The sequence below is a fragment of the Magnolia sinica genome, chromosome 15 (assembly GCF_029962835.1).
Source record: "Magnolia sinica isolate HGM2019 chromosome 15, MsV1, whole genome shotgun sequence".
NCBI classification, from domain to species: Eukaryota; Viridiplantae; Streptophyta; class Magnoliopsida; order Magnoliales; family Magnoliaceae; genus Magnolia; species Magnolia sinica.
The window spans coordinates 37,056,588-37,075,388 of NC_080587.1; the positions used below are offsets into that span (position 1 = coordinate 37,056,588).

The window sequence follows — 18,801 nt, forward strand, 5'->3', positions numbered from 1 at the left end:
GGTATTTCATCAAACACTCAGTAATCAACATCAAAATCAAGATACAAGGCTAGTTTTATCATGTAATGTTTTTTTTTTGTAATGATTTGTTTCATATCCATACCATCCTCGCCACCAGCCGATCCTGCGGAGAATGTATGCACCCGAAACAACACTTCGTTGAGTCATTTCATCAAACACTTGATGAGCAATATCAATATCAAAATAACCGAGTCACCGAACTGGTTCGATTTGAGTTCAATTTGAGTTGAGGTTCGATCTGAATTGATTCAAGCTCGGACAAGCACAAACTTTGCTCGAAATTTTTTTCGAGCTCTAAAGATTAGCTCAACTAAGCTCGAACTCAGTTTCAAACCGAGTCGAATTGAGCTTTTTTGAGTCGAGTTGAGCGAGTTAACCGAGCTAACTCGGTTCATGTACAGCTCTAGCTCTTGTTAATAGCCTTCGGATAAAATTCCTTCCCATGTTTAATTTGGTAAAATTTTGGCTCCTAAGATTAATTGAGTAGGAGACTCTGCTCTCACTAGTGTTATATATAGTAGAGATGTCTCCCATTGTATTGCCTATAGGAATTATGAAGTAACATGTGTATGCAAGTCCAAGTTATTGAGAATTCATTTCTACAAATCGTCTCCCGAGTCCTGTAAGCATGTTTTCTGTGAAACAAACTTCACTTTCACTCTTAATCTTGTTTTCTTTGTGAGAAACACAGAGTACTTCACTTCATCCATTAAAAGATGTTGAGTTTATTTAGAAAATGGAAAGGGCACAAAATACCTCTTTACTCAATATTTTTAAACATTGATGTGATACAATCCAAAATAATTCTCAATGAACAACACATCCACACTCATGACTTCATATTAAAACACGGTTATACACGAAATCATGGTTGAGTCTACAACGCTGTGAGACTTGAAGCATATGCTGAAATGAATAGAAGGGAGAATGACAGAGCAAGAGACAATGTGATAGATTCTGCATCCGATGCATCCCCGCCAGTGGATGGGACAGTCTTAGATCCACTTCCTACATCCATAAAAACATGCATATCAAAATCTTGAAATTAAAAAATGGATTTGTAAAGAATTAAATCAGACACTAGCAGGCCTAGTTGATAATGGAAATTTAAATTCCTCATGCAATGGACAACTAATGTGGATGGCTGATAGAGCAAAGATCATATTGATTACTCGATCCTGACAGCCTGATAATGGAAATTAATTGGCTCATAGAATGTGAACAATTGGCCTTTTCTTCATAATCTCTAATTTGAAAGCTACGATCAGGTCCATCATATCTTTCAATCTATAGAATTTTCTAGAGTGGGCCAGCCATATATATATGTAAATCCAATTTATATATGGAAAATTGGATTTGCATTATACTGATTTATATGTGAAAATGTTTTCATACTTGGCCAAAACAATTTCAAAACCCCCTCATACTGAAACACTTTGCCATGTAAAATTGGATCCTTTGGTTTTAACACAACAATATCGACCGCCCACAAAAATTTCTATGTTTTAAACATTGCTTAGTAGGGAACTTAAAATAAATTGGTAAAGTCAAAAATTTACCTGAAGGAACGCTCGAGGCAGGAGTGGTTTGTGCTGATGGTGCCGATGGTACTGATGATGCACTCGGCACTGTTGGCGTGGAAGGCGTAGCTGGTGTTTCCTTAGGAGGGGTAGGAGTAGTTGTTGGTCCAGCAGCACCTAACCACAATCAATATCACAGGTTCACAGAAAATCAGAAATTTCATGTTACTTATTTAAGGAGCTAAACTATAGTCCCACATGCACATCTATAACCACATGCGTAAATGGGCTAGATTGATGAGGCCCAGCAGTGCTAGAGTCCTATGAGGTAGATAAGCTGAGATTTCAGGCACAAATGGACAGCCTGGTCTAACTTGTGGACCAAAACAGACATTGGCCTGGCCCACTTACAGCTGTATCTATATCGAACCAAACAAGATTAGCAGTGGAAATGGGTTGGGTCGCCAATAGGTCCGCTGGCCCGACCCACTTCTGATGCGTGTTTGGGCCAATTTAAATGGGTAGTGGGTTGGGCTCGGGTTAGAAAATATGGGTCATTTAAATAAATGGGTGGAGCTTGGGTTGAGCCCTACCCAACCCAACCTGCCGATATGAACAGATGGCCTAACCCAACAGAAAAATGCTCATGCACTTTGGGCTTACCATTACACTGACTCACGGGTGGAGTCTGGACGTTGCAAGCGCCAGGGAGAGCAAGAGCTTGAGTCTGGTTGATGGTGAGCCCCAGGGACGAGCCACCACCATTAAGAAGGGTGCAGAGGCATGGCGCCTGAGACTTAACAACGTTGGAGAGCTGGGAGCAGCAAGAAGACGAAGGGGTCGACGTATTCCCTGTAATGTAAGCTAGGCATGGGGACAAGCTAATGATCGCGGTTGTGCAACCTGACTGAGCCATGGTCCCAGCCCACAGTGATACCAAAAGGACCATGGCTAGGCCCACCTCAATACCTTTAAGAGCCATTTGAAGTGTGGGAAATGTCACTGAAATGATGTGAGGATTTGGGTTGCTTGTGCTTGAGATTTCAAGTCTTGTGGTGATTGAGTACACACATTGGTAAGGGGTTTATAAGAGAGCTTAGCTTAGATTATAAAGAGGAAAACGGGTAATGTGGGTGGCCAACTCCCCTCTAACGGGTTCTTGGTAAGCTAATCATTTTTTTAAAAAGATTTGACTTAGAAGCAGTCGTCAGAAAATGCATTTTTTAAGAAATGTAAAGCTTTTGAAATGCGTCATGCTTGGGAGCGGATTAGGTGTTACGATGGGCCACCTTGAAGATATGTTGTATATCCATGCCGTCCATCCGTTTTTCCAGCCCATTTAGGACGTGGTTTGTCACGCCCCCGTAACAGCGCTACATGAAACAGCAGCAGCGTAACAGCGCAGGACTACATGAAACAGCAGCAGCAGATGCTGCTGCTGCTGACAGAGGACGCGCAGCGTCCTGCCCTGTTAGGGGGCGGACAGGCAGATCCCAGCCGTGGGCCCCACCGTGATGTTTGGGAACATCATCACCGTACATTTTGATAGGGCCCCTTACGGCAGTGGGCCCCCCAAAAATCAGCCATAGTTGAAGCTCAGGTGGCCCATACGGCAGGAAACAGTGAGGGTTGAGGGTCTGCCATTGGAACCCTTCTTTTGTTACAAAAGTTTTGGACCATATGAAATTTGTTTTTACTCTGCATCCGGTCCATATGACCTTACCAACAGATTGGACGGTAAATAAATGTTATGGTGGGCGCCACTGGGACCCACTATGGTGTATCTGTTTACCCACACCGTCCACACCATTGGACGGTGGGACCACTATGACGTATGTGTTCTATCTATGCCGTCCAGCTATTTTCCATCCCGGCTGGCCCCACACCAGCTTTATAGCCGGTATATTTACGTCAGCATCTCAGTGGGTCCCACCATCAGGTGGTTGACGCATTGACATCAATAAGTTATGTGGTTCCAACTATGATGTATATGTTTTAAATCCATACCGTCCATATGGCGGGACAGAGGGGTTCATCTTTGATGAATATGTTGTATATCCACACTATCTATCCGGTGGACCACACTAGAAAAAAATCAGTGGGGATTGATAGGCTACCATTGAAACCCATTTAGGGAACACAAAAGCTTAGGATCAACATAGGAAATTTGTTTTTCCTCCTAGTTCAGGTCCATGTGACCTTATGAACTGATTGGATGGAAAAATAAATGTCATGGTGGGCCCGATGAATTGTCCATAGTAAACATCATTATCTCTACTGTTATTTGTGGCATGGTCCAGATGATCTTTCGATGGATTTACGTTTGGAAAATGCTCTAAAACGACCTTTAATTGATGTGTGGGCCCCACCTTGATGTGATGTATGTTGGGCCCACAAGAGAGGCCCGATTTGATGTATTAGATCGGCCCATTTAATTCGGCCCATTGTTTCGGCCCATTTGATTAGGCCCGATGTTGAGGCCCACCTGGATATATATGAGGCCCATGTGATGCGGCCCATTTGATGTATTTGGAGCCCTTGGGTCGAGGCCCAATGGAATGTACATAAGGCCCATTGCAACGTATGATTCCACTATGGTTTATGTAATGATGTTCATGGCAGGTCGTGCCTTGGGAGCAATGATGGTTTGATGCCCACATTGTAAGGATGATGTTGGTTAAATGTCGGCATTGTCACTCTCCCTAGGGCCCATTGATATGCCCATACTTGTAGTGTGTAGGCTGTCTAGGCCCATCTTCGCTATGAACAGAGTCCATCTTGTAACATGTTTACTATAGATCCATGATTCATGCGCATATGCATCATATGTATGCTTGATATGAAGAGTGACTGATCATGACATATGCCTTCGGCCAGATTGTTTATGGGGTCCTTGATAGGCGGAGTTGCCCTACATGAGCGTGCGGTACGCGCATGATTGCTGCATGACTGGTAGTGTAATTCATGCACTTTGCATTTGTATGACATGATCACTATACGCCTTAGCGACATTAGGGCTCTGACCTCCACAAGCATATCGTGGATGGTAGGATTGGATACCGAAAATACTGTTTCTAGCATCGGGGCGCCATAGATGTCCCTGGGTGAAAATTCCTAAACCCGATGGTACCAGAGGATGACTTTAACATCGAGACCGAGTGGATATATGAGGGCACGAGGGCCAAATACCAGGAGACCGTGTCTCCCACTGTGTCATGGTCGGTTGGAAAGGGGTGTGGCCTTACTTACCTGAGGGTAGGGGGCATTACTAGGCTGAGTTTAACTAGCTCGTAAATGAGTCCGCTATCGACATGCCAGATAAGTATTGGCAGACTATTGGCCAGGCGGATAGTGAGGTTTCTTACGCTCACTTAGACTGTGCGGCTGGGAGAGGGGCAGTGCCATTTGGAGTTTCTGTTACTTTCATTATATTGTATTTTCCTTTCGTACACATCGTACTCAAAGTTTTTTTATCATTGTGGATTTTGTGATGGTGTTCTTGTGGTTATTGTTCATGGGTTATGCTTATGGTTATACTTATATTGAAATAAAATCATATTTGAAATCCTCCTTGTAGGATCCCGGGATCGGAATCTGGTGTATGGTGTCGGGAGCCGAGAATGGGGTACTATGGAGGCTGTCGGCGCCGGATTCGGCGATCAGAAATTTTGAGAGCCCGGTTTCCGAGTTCGGGCGTGACATGGTTCAATAAATTAAGCAAATCCACACCACAGGAAATAGTGATGATTGAACGCCTAACATTAAAAACATCCCAAGGTCCATCGTAAGCAGATCCGTAATGTTTATTTGACATCTAACCCATTAATGAGGTCAACCAGATGAAGGGAAAATACAAATATCAGATTGATCCAAAACTTTTGTAATCTACAAAAGGTTTTTAAATGTTCATTCACCACTTTTTACTGTCCACCGGAGATTTTTATCCGCTTAATTTGTAGGATAATGTTGAGGTCAAAATCTGGACTACCATCCACTCAATGCTGAGAGCACAGAGTGGACCCTAAACTTGCACAGAAAGGTGAGCAAAGGAGACGCAGGCTTAAACAGGGGACCCTCCGATGCCTAAGTTAGGCTAGGGAATCTAGGTCTAAGTTGTGTAGTGTAGGGAGAGGGTGCAAGATATTGCGTACCTGCCCCTGTAGAAATGAACTGTATTTATACCTGAGGGTCACTCAGGACGTGCCCGATAATCTCGGCATGGTCATAGCCACTACGCAAGAGCTATGCATACACGGTAGTTGACGGTTATCCAGAGATCTTGTCAATCGTATCACGAGCACTACCTGATCGTGCTGTGAGCCATGCCTTTGTCGAGACGTTGTCTTAGTCCGAGTTGACTGCATGGCCCAAGCCTTACTGTAAGACCAGAACTCACAGAAGAATGGATGAGTGATCGTCAATACACCAAGGAAAGAAGCTTGGCTCGGAACATTAATCCTTGGCTCAAAGATACATTGGTCGAGCAGATGCTTCACGATCCGAGTCGTCTTGATCAGATCAGTCGTGACGCCATAATACTGAGGTTTGAATGAATTAGAGAGTGCCACGTGTGCCTTGAAATACGAAGAGACGTCGACGCATTAAGTGTTGGCGGCTCATGGATCAGGATGACATGTAGAGATGGTTACGCATTAATTGTTGACTTCGTGCGGGTCAGCGTGATGATTGGTTGCCCGTATCACTGATCGCCACGTGCACAGGAAGGCTCAGATCCGAACCGCTTCGGCTTCGGCTATTACTGCCGGTCATAATGGCTGGTGGTGGGCTCAGGCTATAAGAGACCCTAATGCCTTCTTCATTTCACTCTTTCTCGCGCTCTGAATACCATTGATTCTCTCATCCCTGCCCTTCTGCTCGAGAATTGTTGCCGGAAAAAAGGATTCCGTCAGGGTTTGCTTGCCGGAAAAGGAGAATTCTCACTAGAGTGAATCACCTACGTGCTGTGAGTCCCCCACCACTTCTATTTTTTTCGTGATGTCAAGCAATTCGGATGAAGTCCGTGAAGTTCTGAATGGGTTGGAGCCCGAGAGTACAGACTCCGAACGCCGGAGCTCGGAGGGCCCCTGTAACGACCTTGGAACTTTTGTGCTAATCTTTCCTTAAGTAGTTGTTTTTGGGGTAATTAGCGTTATACTCAATTGCTTGTGAAATTCGCATCAATCACTTTAAATTGTATCTACTTGGCTCTAAACCTGTAGATTAGTTAGCTATACGTTACTCTGAAATCTGAGATCTATCGCTAAATCCAGTTGTTCTGGGGAATTTTTGGAAGATCTGGATCGGACCTGGACCGCGCGTCGAAAGTCCGATGGCGATGATCTTAGGCTGTTGTGGTCACCGAGTTGGGCTTGACCATCACCTCGAAAATCAAGTCCATGTGATGTTCTGGGTCGATTTGATTGAGTTCGGAGTAAAGAGTGTGAGAACGGTTGGAATTTATTAAGTTTTTATGAAATCTGAGTCGTGTCGCTTGCGCGACGATTTTAAGCTATCTGACCGTTGGATTCTGACCCAATTTCACCCTCTGATCAGGATAGTTGGCCCAAGCATATCCTAGTGCTTGTGGACCTGATCGAGATTCCGTGACCGTTGAATTGAGTGTGGTCCGCCACGGCTGATCTGAAGAGCCGGTCGGTATGAAAACTCAGCTTGACCTAGATCCATGGTCAAGGAGCTTAAGTCCGACCTTTCGTGGTTATAGGCCCACCAGAAGTGCTTCGTTGGATCGAGAGAGGCTTACTTTGGTTATAACCTAAGTATACCTTGTCCCTAGGGTTATTTCCATCATTCTGAGGCCTATTTATAGTCCTTAAACCCTAGCTCTCTTTTCCATACGAATTTTCTCTAACCCTAGCTTGGAAAGAGAGTGGAAAAGAGAGAGAAAGTGAGAGAGATAAGTTGGTGAATCATCTTGGATTCTTCCTTATTCTTCTTCATCTTTGAACCTTCACTTTGAATCGTTCTTCTGACGATTCTAAGTTCATTTTGGGGTAAGTTAATCTAACCCTAACCTGTGTTAGAGCTTAGATTAGTCTTGGTGTTGTTGTATCTCATTTCTATCCTTGTTTTAGGGTATCCTATCGCCGTTGACGAAGACAACTCGTCTAAATCAGTTCGGTGTTTCTTTTCTGGCTTAAGGTGCGGTCTTTAAGTGTATAGGTTATGGTTTTCAAGGCTTTCAATGCCAGTTAGTGATTTATTCTTGTTATGGATGAGATTTCACATGCCAAATGTTGTGTTTACGTTGCTTTCCTGATATGCATGTGCTATATTGAGATTTGTGTATTCTATGTGTATTTATAAAGTACCGTATACGTATAAAATATGCACTTATGTTTGCCATGATTATTTGTCATGTATGTATGCTAGATACATGTATGACAACTCCTTGGTAAAAGGAATTGTCAAAATGCATGTATTTCAACATACGTCATGTATGTTGTTCTATGTATGCTAAGTGTTTGTAGAAATGCATGAATGATCTAAAGTGTAACTTATTACACTAAGTGCGGGCGTTGAGGAGTGATTCTCAACACTCCTATTGATGTGCATGATTTCCTTTATGCAAGTTACATTCCATGTTATTTAAATTCAAGCATTACCTATGCTTACATTTATGTTAAGTTGATATTCCTCAAGTGCTTATGTACCATGATTTAAGTTGTTGTTCCATTACTGTTTTACATTCCATATGAATATCTGTTGTAGTGTAAGGTGTGTGGGACTATGCTTTAGTCCAGGAAATCGGTAATCGACTCTATATTCGTGGTTGAGGTTGATTTCGCCACGTATGACGTATTAGACGAACCCGAGCCGTATTAGAGTTGTCGGTAGTGGTTTGGCCACGCGGAGTGTTTGCGCACTCTATGTCGCTCAATTCAACGTGCACTCGTGCTAGTCGAGTTTGTCAAGTAACCCGATTGTCCGATGTATGTTCACCATGTATGGACGCTACTGCTTGAATCTAGGGTACCGAACTTACCAGTGAAATCCTATTAACTATGGTACTTGATCCGCTAAGACTCATGAGCCGGACATGGTGGTATGGGACACCGTGGTCGAGCTGTCGGCCTACGCTATGGTGACGAGCCTCCCCGTAGTGACCAGTGAGCAACTAAACTCGTGAGCCGATTATGGTGGTATTGGACACTATATTCGTGCTGTCGGCCTACATTGATTGGTGACGAGACCTTTGTAGTGACCTCGAGCATACCTGGATACCGCAAGGAGGTGACGAGCCGAATTGTGGTAGTAAAGGCATGAAAGGCGTGCATTGATAGGTGACGAGCCTTTGCTACGATCTTAAACATATGATCGTATGAGATGACTAGGATTGACGACCCTAGAATGGATCACTGTTTGGATGGTGACATGAGGAAGGTATCTTAGCTTCCCAATCATGCTGTGTGAAATGGACTAATAACAACTTGGTAATCATATCCATGCACCGCATTTGCATGTGCGTTGTAGATGTGGCGCACTTTGAGGCGATGTCATGCGTAACGTAAGATGAAGACGCTGAGGGTGTACGCGTGAGGGCACGCATCATATTACATACATCCTTGCATTAACAAGAGTACTTAGGATTTATTTAATTGTTCTGCTTTATCATTACTGTTTGATTGAACTGATAACATGTTAACCAGTGCCTTATTGTTCCACTGAGTTGATCACTCACTCCCACGTTCTGGGGCGGTGTTAAACACCCACCAGACTCTGTCTTAGGTTCTGATGTTGCAGATGTGGATGTGACTTCTGAGGCAGAGCGGGAGCTAGATGATGATGAGGCTGCGTTCTCCTATATACAGTTTTCAGACGGGTTCTAGCGAGCCTCGGTCTGATGCGCGGGATCTCTGGGATTATTTTTGGGAACTTAAATGATGTAACTTGATACTTATAATTTTGTTAAATAACACTTTCATATGATCTGGCTTGTATATGTATTTCAGGGATTTACACTTGTACACATACTTTTCTATAAGTCTTTCGCTTGCTTTATTCACTTATCCCTGAATCATATCTGTGTTTTGGCTTAATCTATTCCATGTTTTATGCACTAATACAGTCAACATACATCCATCATTAAATATGTTGCATAAGTGATGTTTTGGAACTCGGGAGCTGAGTTATGCTCGACCCCCGAATTTCAGGGCGTTATAGCCCCTTCAAGGCCATCCCACTCCACCCCCTGCCCAAGAAGAGCATTGGGGTGAAGTCTAAGGGTCGTGACAAGGGGGCGAAGAGAATACCCAAAGACCCTACTAGGAGATCGCTGGCCGGGCCCTCGGGTGGCCGGTCCGAAGATGGGCCTTAGTGGGCTTCGGTCTTCGATGAGCCCCAGATGACTCGCCTCTGAGCCGATTACCAGATCCCCGAATCTATGCACATGAAGGCTCCTTCCCCCATTGAGGGGCCCAGCACCCCTTCCGATGGGGAAATCACCATCTTCCACTGCTCCCTACAGAGCGGAGTGCAGCTCCCGATCCATCCCTTTGTACGCGAGGTGCTAGTGTGGTTGAAGCTTGCCCTAGGTCAGCTCGTCCCGAATGCGTGCGCATCTTAGTGTTGTCGTACATCATCTAGCGACAAGTAAAGAACTAGGAGCTCTCAACAAACGAGTTCTTGGCAATGTACCAGGCGAAGCATGACAAAGCCGAGCCATATTGGTACTACTTCTCGACTAGGGCACCGTACACTCTGGGCCTCATCGTTAAACTCCCCACTTCCAATAAAGACTGGAAGGGGAAATGGTTTTGGGTCTCGATAGAGTGAAAACCTCCGGCCTCCGAGCTCGGACACCTCCGAGCCCGAGTACCCACCCAGTTCAGCCTCCAAGGTAGTGAATTGGGTACTTGTAGATTTTCTTATCTTTCTTACTCATTGCTTATTCTTACAGCCTCCGCTCTCGCTTGTAGATTATCTGAAGGGTGTGCCAGAATTGTCCTCCCACCTCCGAGCCCAGATAGCTAGGGATCGTCTGCTCAGTGAAGACAGCTGCACCTGGCACTACAAGATTACTCCGGACAACCTCGTCTCGGCTGGGTTTTGTAGATACAGACCCCTTCCCGCTGCGCTAGGTAAGTCTTCTGGCTCTGCATCTCGCGCTTGAGTTTTCTGAGTAGATGAGGTTGACCCTTATTGTTGAATAGGGATGTCTGAGGCCATGGGGTTGATGAGGAAGAGGGAGGGGGGGGGGGGGGGAGTACACCCCTCATTCAATGACAACTTAGCGTCAGAGCCGGCGACTCGGGTTAAGGTAACTACTTAGAGGAACAAGATTCCAGCACCTAAGTCTGAGGCTCGGGAAGAGATTCCGATGCCCAGGACTGTCGCAACCAAGCCTCCTGTGGCCGAGGTGGCTGCGGTGTTGGCGTCAACATCAACACTTGCTCCAGTCCCCACGGTTCTCCTGCCATCGCCCCCCGGGGTTCGGGGGAAATTTGTGGTCGTCGCACCGCCTTCTCCTCACTTATCTGATGACCGCAATCCCAACCTCCGCTTCACCACTGCGGAGTTGGTTGGTGACATGGAGGTGCCGATCGATGGCTGCACTATGCCCGAGGCCGAGGATCGAGCCTCTGCTGCGCCTGTCCTGGGGTAGCTCGCAAGCCCCGCCCCTTCCCAGGAGCATGAGTCATTCGTGTAGGGTCATCATATGACGCTGCTGAATGATTGGGCGGTGAGGCACGCCACTGAGAGCTCTGTCGTCCGCACTTTGAGTTGACCCCTCGATGGGGTAATGAATGATTTCATGGCATGTTGTTATCAGGTAAGCATTCGTCTTGGTTGCTGTTTCCCTCTCTTGTTGTAGACCTAATTATCGGGATCCTCCCAGGTGCTTCCATTGCTTGTCCTCATCCGCGAAAGGCTAAGGATGATGAACAAGCTTGAGATGGAAAAGGCCGAGGCTGAGGAATGCCTGGAGGCCTTAGCTTCGGAGGTGGAGCAGCTGAAGGCCAAGCTGACTGCCTCAGCGTCGGAGATGAAGCAGCTGAAGGCCCAGCTGGGGGCGAGTCACCTAAAGGAGTTGGGTCTCCAAGGGGAGATCAACGAGTTGCAAGGTCGTGTGGACTCGGCCGAGTCTGACTTAAAAGATTCGTGAGCGGACAATGCTCGGTTGGCTACCAAACTAAAGGCGGTTAAGCGTGAGGCCGCTGAGAGTCTTTCCAGGCAGCATTCCTAGCTAGAGGCCTCGACTACATCCCGGATTGCCGCAGTTGTAGAGGAATTCAAGTCCTCCAAGGAGCGGAATGTGGAAATGGAGAAGATTTACGACTTCGCCAATAGCTCCAGTCACAAGGTATGTTTAGACGAGATTCGAGACACTTATCCGGATCTGAACCTTGACGTCTTGGTGGCGGATGCTGGGCGCTCTCCAAGCGCAGAGGTGGATACTCCGGTGGGAGCTAATGCTGGGAAGGCTCTTGAAGTCAGGCCCCCGACTTCGGGCTGAATCCCTAAAGTTTCCTCATCTTTTCTATTTGTTTAAGATAAACATGTTGGATACTGACAGATATTTTGATTTTTGGATATCAGCCTTTGGATGATGATTTTTTGGTTATTTGACCTCGGTTGAGGATGTGCTTTTATAAGTTGGTTGTTGAATGGTGTGGTTAAACCTTTGTCAAATGGTGAGCCGACCTCTTAAGGGGTCGACTTATCCAAGGGTTCCTTCTCTACGCATGAGAGGTGGCCCTTAGCTCTGTAGACTTTTATCAAATGAAGAGCCGACCCTTCTTTAAGGGACCAGTTCGCCTAAGGGTTTCATTTCTACACATGAGGAATAACCCCTAATGATCCTGTAGATTTTCGTCGAATGACGAGTCAACCTCTTCTTTAAAGGGTCGGTTCGCCGAGTTCATCTCTGCACATGAGAGATGACTCTTCGCATAGTAGACCGTAGATCAGACAAACCAGGTAGAGGAGAAAAACCGATGTTTTTATTAAGAGCCTTAGAAGGCTAGTAGATCCGAGCTGTACATAACTTTTATTAAGGGCCTCAAACAGCCAGTAGCTTCTCTTCATGGATAGTAAATCTTTAAGTGCTCGGTATTCCTAGGGTGAGGTAGTGAACGCCCTTCCAGGTCTTCCAGATGGTAGGAGCCAGGCTTTGTCGACTTGACTACACGATAGGGCCCTTCCCAATTCGGTCCGAGTGTCCCTGCTCCAGACTCTGCAGTATTCTGGAAGACGCGGCGGAGGACTAGGTCACCTGGCCGAAACTGCCTCGTCTTGACCCTGGAATTGTAGAATCGTGCCACCTGTTGGTGCCAAGCTGCTACTCAGAGTCTGGTGACATCTCTGGCTTCTTCGAGCAGGTCGAGGTTTGCCGCGATCTGCTTGGTGTTCCAATCCTCATGATAATTCCTCACCCGAGCTATAGGGAGGCCGATCTCAATTGGGACGATCTCCTCTGAGCCTTAAGACAGCGAAAAAGGGGTTTCCCCCATAGACGACCGGGCTGTGGTCCTGTGTAACACCCCGTACTTAACAGTACTCGGGTGTTACCCTAAAGACCTAACTTAGTGCTTATACAAACCTGACTCATTTGAGTGTTCACTTCACTCTAACATAAATTGGATCCGTATGAACCATCTTCATCCATAGATTAAGCCATCCAACCATTGATTTACAAAAAAGAACTATTACATCATCTAGGAACTCACATCAAAGCGTAAAGGACCAAATTATGAGAATCCAATAGGGAGGAAACATCAACTAGAGCTTTGATAGATTGATTGAGTCGTACAAACTCAATTTTGGGATCCATATCGTTAGATCCTCCATCCATTAGCCATTAATGTCTAAGCAGATAAAACCCCCCACCCTAATGTAACAGATTGACTATTCAATCCCATATTGGCCTTTAAATCCCATGTGATTAGTCCTAGAACCCTGAATCATCGAGAAACTTGTCTCATGGAATGATCTCACCATTAGAGTTTCACGAGCTGTGTGTTAACCATTAATTTAGGGATCGTGGCCATCTAGCTTTGAACTCAACTGGTAAAGACTCATCTAAATAGACTTTAGAATCCCTAGGACCATTATAGCCGTGAATGGTCAATTTGAATGCAATCTGACCAGCGGATGAATGAAATTCTACATTAGGGGCCAGAACCTAAATTTATGGCCCATCTGACGGACAAATCTACTAGAAAATCGGTCTGATCACCTATTAGGTGTTGTAAAATAGAATTGATGGTGTAGATTCAATAAAATATCACCGTGGACCCCACCTTTATACCTGGTGTACACAACAAGCTATACACCCGTGGTGCACCGGACTGTCATTGTGGTTAAATGCGCTTTGACCTGAGAATTTTTGAATTCTCTCTTCAAATCCCGCCCGACAGCAGTTTAAACGGATGGAGTTTGTCTGTGATGAAGCGGACCCATCGTGACCATCCATTGGAATGATCCGAACCATCCATCATGTTTGGGGCGTGTCTTCAACCAAAACTTGGGTGTTTCACGCAAAGTTGTGCATGCATGTGGACACAAATCCAGATGTAAAACGGTGGGTGTTTATGGAGGAGATTTTCCAAAACGGAAGCTGTTCCACCTCTTTCTTAAATAGCTGGCAATCCACGTAGACTTCCCTCCTTCTATCCCGACCCTCCATTGTGAGTGATCTTAGCCACACAACCTAAGCTTCTCTAGGGTTTTCACTATGCGAGAAAGAGAAGCCGCGGGGAGGAATCCTTTCGTTGCTTTTACTGGCACGATTGTAGCCGTTCATAAACTTCCCAGTTCATCTGGTACGTCCAAACTAGGGCATTAAGAAGCCCTTTTCGCTCATGTGCGGAAATCTCGGGAGAGAAATCGCCGGTCCGAGAAAACGACATTCGAAATGTGAAAATCTCACATTATCGCCAAAACACCTGGCCGTCCATCTAAAACGTGAGCTTCACAATGATCTGTGGGCCATCCAAACCGATCAGAAGGCTTGGATTGGAGGGTGATACCCCAAATCAAAATCCACCATGAACAGGGTAGTCATCTTCCTCGATTTGGCAGAAAACTGCACCCACAGTGTGTGGGCTCTATTTCCCAATCAGAGACGTCCACCCAGTGACCCCTAAGGGCCTGTTTGGATGCCTGTAAGTTGGGTAAGTGGGAAGTCACTTACAAGTGGTGTTTGGGGGAGAAAAATCACCTGTAAGTAACTTACAACCTGTAAGTCACTTACAGGCAAATCTACTAAAAAACTGCAGGGCGAGGGGGGTGGGAAGTCACTTCCCTGTAAGTCACTTATAGGCTTAACGGTCATATTTTTAAAAAGAGGGGAAGAGGGAGAAATGCACCAACCCACCAACCACCATTATAGCCATGAAGCTCCAGCCAATAAAGAGGAAGCAGCAGCCATTGAAGGAACTCCAGCAAGCCTTGCAGCAGTTTAGCCAATCCACATCCTACAACACTATTGCCGCAACAAAGCTTCATTATTACCGCACCAACAACCGCCATTTACCACACCAACAACCACCATTGATAAGCTTCTATAAAAATGGGATTGCAGGTTTCGTCTCTCCATCCCAAGCTCCCTCTCCCTCTCTCTCTCTCTCTCTCTCTCTCTCTCTCTCTCTCCCTCTCTGCAATCTCTCTCCCCCTCCCTCTCTGCAATCTCTCTCTGTCTCTACAATCTCTATCCGTCTCTGCAATCTCTCACTGGTAACCTCACCATAGTGCCTTCCATCTCTTCTCCTCTCAAAACGGTAGAGTTTCATCCACCCTTTTTTTTCTCCTTTGAAAACGGGAGTGGTTTGACATTACTATATAAGGCACGCTGGCACACCTGCGCACGTGCGCATTTTTTCACACCTATTATAAGCCTCTAATCCGAACAGACCATGTGATGCAGCATCCCATGAAAATGTTTAGGGACCAATTTGCACCCCGATTTAAAACTCTGTGGGCCATAGAAAAGAGATATGCAAATCAAGGTAGGAAAATCTTTTCTTTTTTCATGGCCCATCAATATTTTAGATGAAAGTATAAGTTGGCTAATGGGGATTTCATGGGGTTCTGCATAATGTGGACCATTCAGATTTTGGACTCAAATCACGTATTATGAGTTCTCAAAAAGTTCTCAAAAGAACTCTTGCCAAATGGTGCACGGCTGAGTATTATGCGGGAAGGAATCATGTGCTGAGTAATGCGTAAACTCTGTGGATCCACCATGATATATGTATTTGATCCACACTGTCCATCCATTTTAATACTTAATTTTAGATGAAGAAATAGATGGATGGATTGGATAAACCAGTCCTAATTTGGGATTGCATTGAAACTGGTCCTAAACATCAATGGTGCATCTTGAATATTTTTGCTTACATCTCATGAAACCAGTCTTAATTTGGTTTCATAGCCGATTGTTACGTACTAGGAATTTCATAATTTGTTTCTGTTTGCTTGGTGTTTTTCTTTCATGTTTGCATTGGTTTCTATTGTAGTTCTCTATTTTATTGGTTTTGCCACTTGTTTCTACTCACTGTATCTCTTGGTTTCTTCCTTCTTTTTTTTGCATTATTTTTTGCTTGCCTTCTTTGTTTTCTTGGTTTTTCATTAGTTTATTTTCGCTGCTTTCTCATTCTCTCTCTTAGCTTTTCATTGGTTCACTTGTCATCTCAGTTTTCTTCATTAGTTTCTATTCAGGCATGTTCTCTTGTTTTATTGGCTTAGTTGCTGTTCACAGGTTCCTATTTTCTTGATTTCTGGTTTCTGTTCATGGTTTCTCAGGTTTCCTTGAATTTTTATTATTTTCATTATGTGCATTGGTTTCTGTTTACAACTTCTCTTGTTTCTTGATTTCATGCATTGGGCTTCTGTTGGTGTGTTTTCTTCTTTTCTAGATTTACTACATTAGTTCTGATCATGTTGGATTTCTTTACTGGCTTTTTTTCTCTGGCTCCTGGTATGGGTTCTCCTGTCCACAAGATTTTCTTTTGCCCTGTAAATCTTCAGGGTCTTGAAACCATTTCATAGCCGATTGGATAAATCATGTGCTGATTGAATATTTTTGCTTACATCTCATGAAACCAGTCCTAATTTGGGATTGCATTAAAACTGGTCCTAAACATCAATGGAATTTATTTCTCGCATTCCGCATGTGCTGCACATTTACCATTATTGCATCTGGTTTTATGAATTGGAACATCAGTTGTTGCTTTAAAAGGTTGGAAGTTGGGCTGTCAATGGGACAGTTACCTGTACTCGGGGTTGTTGCTGGATGGATTTGATTGCACATACACATGCATCTAGTGTTATGAATTGGAACATCAGTTGTTGCTGGATGGATTTGATTGCACATACACATGCCACTTCTATGCATAAAATGTGGTCTCTTTGTATGGCTCAACCCAAGCATGACTTGACTTTAATAGGGTCCACCACATGGAACCAACCTAAACCCAACTGTGGTCTCTTTGTATGGCTCTTTGTGACCTTCCCAATCATTTTTTTCAATCTTTAACTTATCTTACTATATATTTATTCTTTGATTTTTAGATCTATTTGCAAAAATGGATTCGGATTCTGAGATGGATTTTCATATGATGTCTACAATGACTACGACTTGTGCATTAATGACTATTTGGCTAGATAAAAGTAATATGTTAGAAGAATCACAAGAACATCAACGAAATTGGACAGGCGCACAGGCTACGAATGCGATTATTAATGGACCAGGGCCAACATGCTTCAACTACATTCGTATGCACAAAGATGCTTTCTTTAGCCTTGATACAAGAAAAGAGTAACCTACGAGGCACATTTGGCGTATCACTAGAAGAAGAGTTAGTAATTTTTCTTCATATAATTAGCCATAATATTAAGAACCGTGTCATGCAACATCATTTTAACCATTCTGGGAAAACAATTAGTTGTCACTTTAATAGAATACTTAATGTAGTTGTACTTTTACAACGCGAAATTATAAAACCACCTGGAAATGGTGTACCACCCGAAATAATGAAGAGTACGAGGTTTTTCTCGTACTTTAAGGATTGTGTTGGAGCCATAGACTACTCACATATTCCAGTAATGATCAGTATAAAAGAGCAAGCCAAGTGGCGTAATCAAAAGGGATTTATTTCCCAAAATGTGTTAGCAAGCTGCTCTTTTGATTTAACATTTCAATATGTACTAGCGAGGTGGGAGGGATAGGCATCAGATTCACGAATACTGGTAGATGCTCTTAACCGACAACATAAATTAATTGTCCTAGCAGGTACTGATCTAAGTAGACATATAGATATATATTTATTTTTTAATAAGTAGATTACATTTACATGACTTTTAAAGTGTGTTTTTTTTAAGGCAAATATTACTTAGTAGATGCTGGTTTTGCGAATGTGCCGTGCTTTTTAGCACCATTCCGTGGCGTTCGGTATTATCTAAAAGAATTTAGGCAAGGTTGTCAACCTAGGACAAAGGAAGAGTTGTTTAATCTTCATCATTCCTCATTGCGGAATGCTATAGAACATGCTTTTGGAGTATTGAAGGCACGATTTCCTATATTGAAGATTGCTTTAGGCTATCCATTAAATACACAAGTCAATATAGTCGCTGCATGTTGTATCTTACATAATCATATTATCAATGAAAAACGTGATTAAGAGCTTGATTTTGAAAATAACAATGATATCGGTGATGATGAAGATGAAAGTGAGATGCATGAAGATGAATGTAATGAGAGTAGTGAAGAGGAGAATGAATGCGACTTCTGAAATGAATCTGTGGTTGCTAGGAGGAAAAAACAAAGATGGAGGGAATTTCAACTTGGACTTGCATCAGCTATGTGGGAATCATATAAGTCAGAACAGAACATCAATTAGTTATATATATATATATATATATATATATAGAATGTGGATGCTGATAGAAAGATTATTGCAATTTATAATATTTCTACATCTATTTGTAATTTATATAATATTTCTATATCTTATGTGGCTTTACATGTTTGTAATGTTTAAATGTTTTAAGGTATGTCACGAAATACAAAGGCAAGTAGCAGTGGCCGAAATGCACAAATTAATTGGACATCATACATGGATGAATGTATGGCAAACGCCTTAGTTGAGGAAGTATCATTGGGAAAAAAAATCTGACAACGTTTTTCGAGAAGCTAGTATGAATAAAGTAGCAAAAATTGTGATGGACACATTTTCTGTGCAAGTGAATGGAGAAAAGTACAGGAATCGGTTACGAATGCTTAAAAAGAAATATAACTTAG

At 43.7% G+C, this 18,801-nt stretch overlaps 1 protein-coding gene across 1 annotated transcript; it reads right to left on the minus strand.

The window, feature by feature from the left end:
• Positions 1-788: 788 nt before the first annotated feature.
• Positions 789-2,604, minus strand: LOC131227152 (non-specific lipid transfer protein GPI-anchored 5-like). The gene is made up of 3 exons (XM_058222876.1): positions 2,205-2,604; positions 1,581-1,718; positions 789-1,029 (listed from the first exon to the last, which is right to left on the minus strand). The coding sequence occupies exons 1-3, from the start codon at positions 2,521-2,523 to the stop codon at positions 899-901; spliced, it is 588 nt and encodes a 195-aa protein (XP_058078859.1). The 5' UTR covers positions 2,524-2,604; the 3' UTR covers positions 789-898.
• Positions 2,605-18,801: the final 16,197 nt, after the last annotated feature.

What these genes read in the sequence shown, in the direction of transcription:
- LOC131227152 (XM_058222876.1), bottom strand. Translation starts at nt 2,523, where the DNA reads ATGGCTCTTAAAGGTATTGAGGTGGGCCTAGCCATGGTCCTTTTGGTA. An exon ending in ACCCGTGAGTCAGTGTAATG is followed by an intron (nt 1,719 to 2,204) that starts GTAAGCCCAAAG and finishes GATTGTGGTTAG; the next exon opens with GTGCTGCTGGACCAACAACT. An exon ending in TGCCTCGAGCGTTCCTTCAG is followed by an intron (nt 1,030 to 1,580) that starts GTAAATTTTTGA and finishes TTATGGATGTAG; the next exon opens with GAAGTGGATCTAAGACTGTC.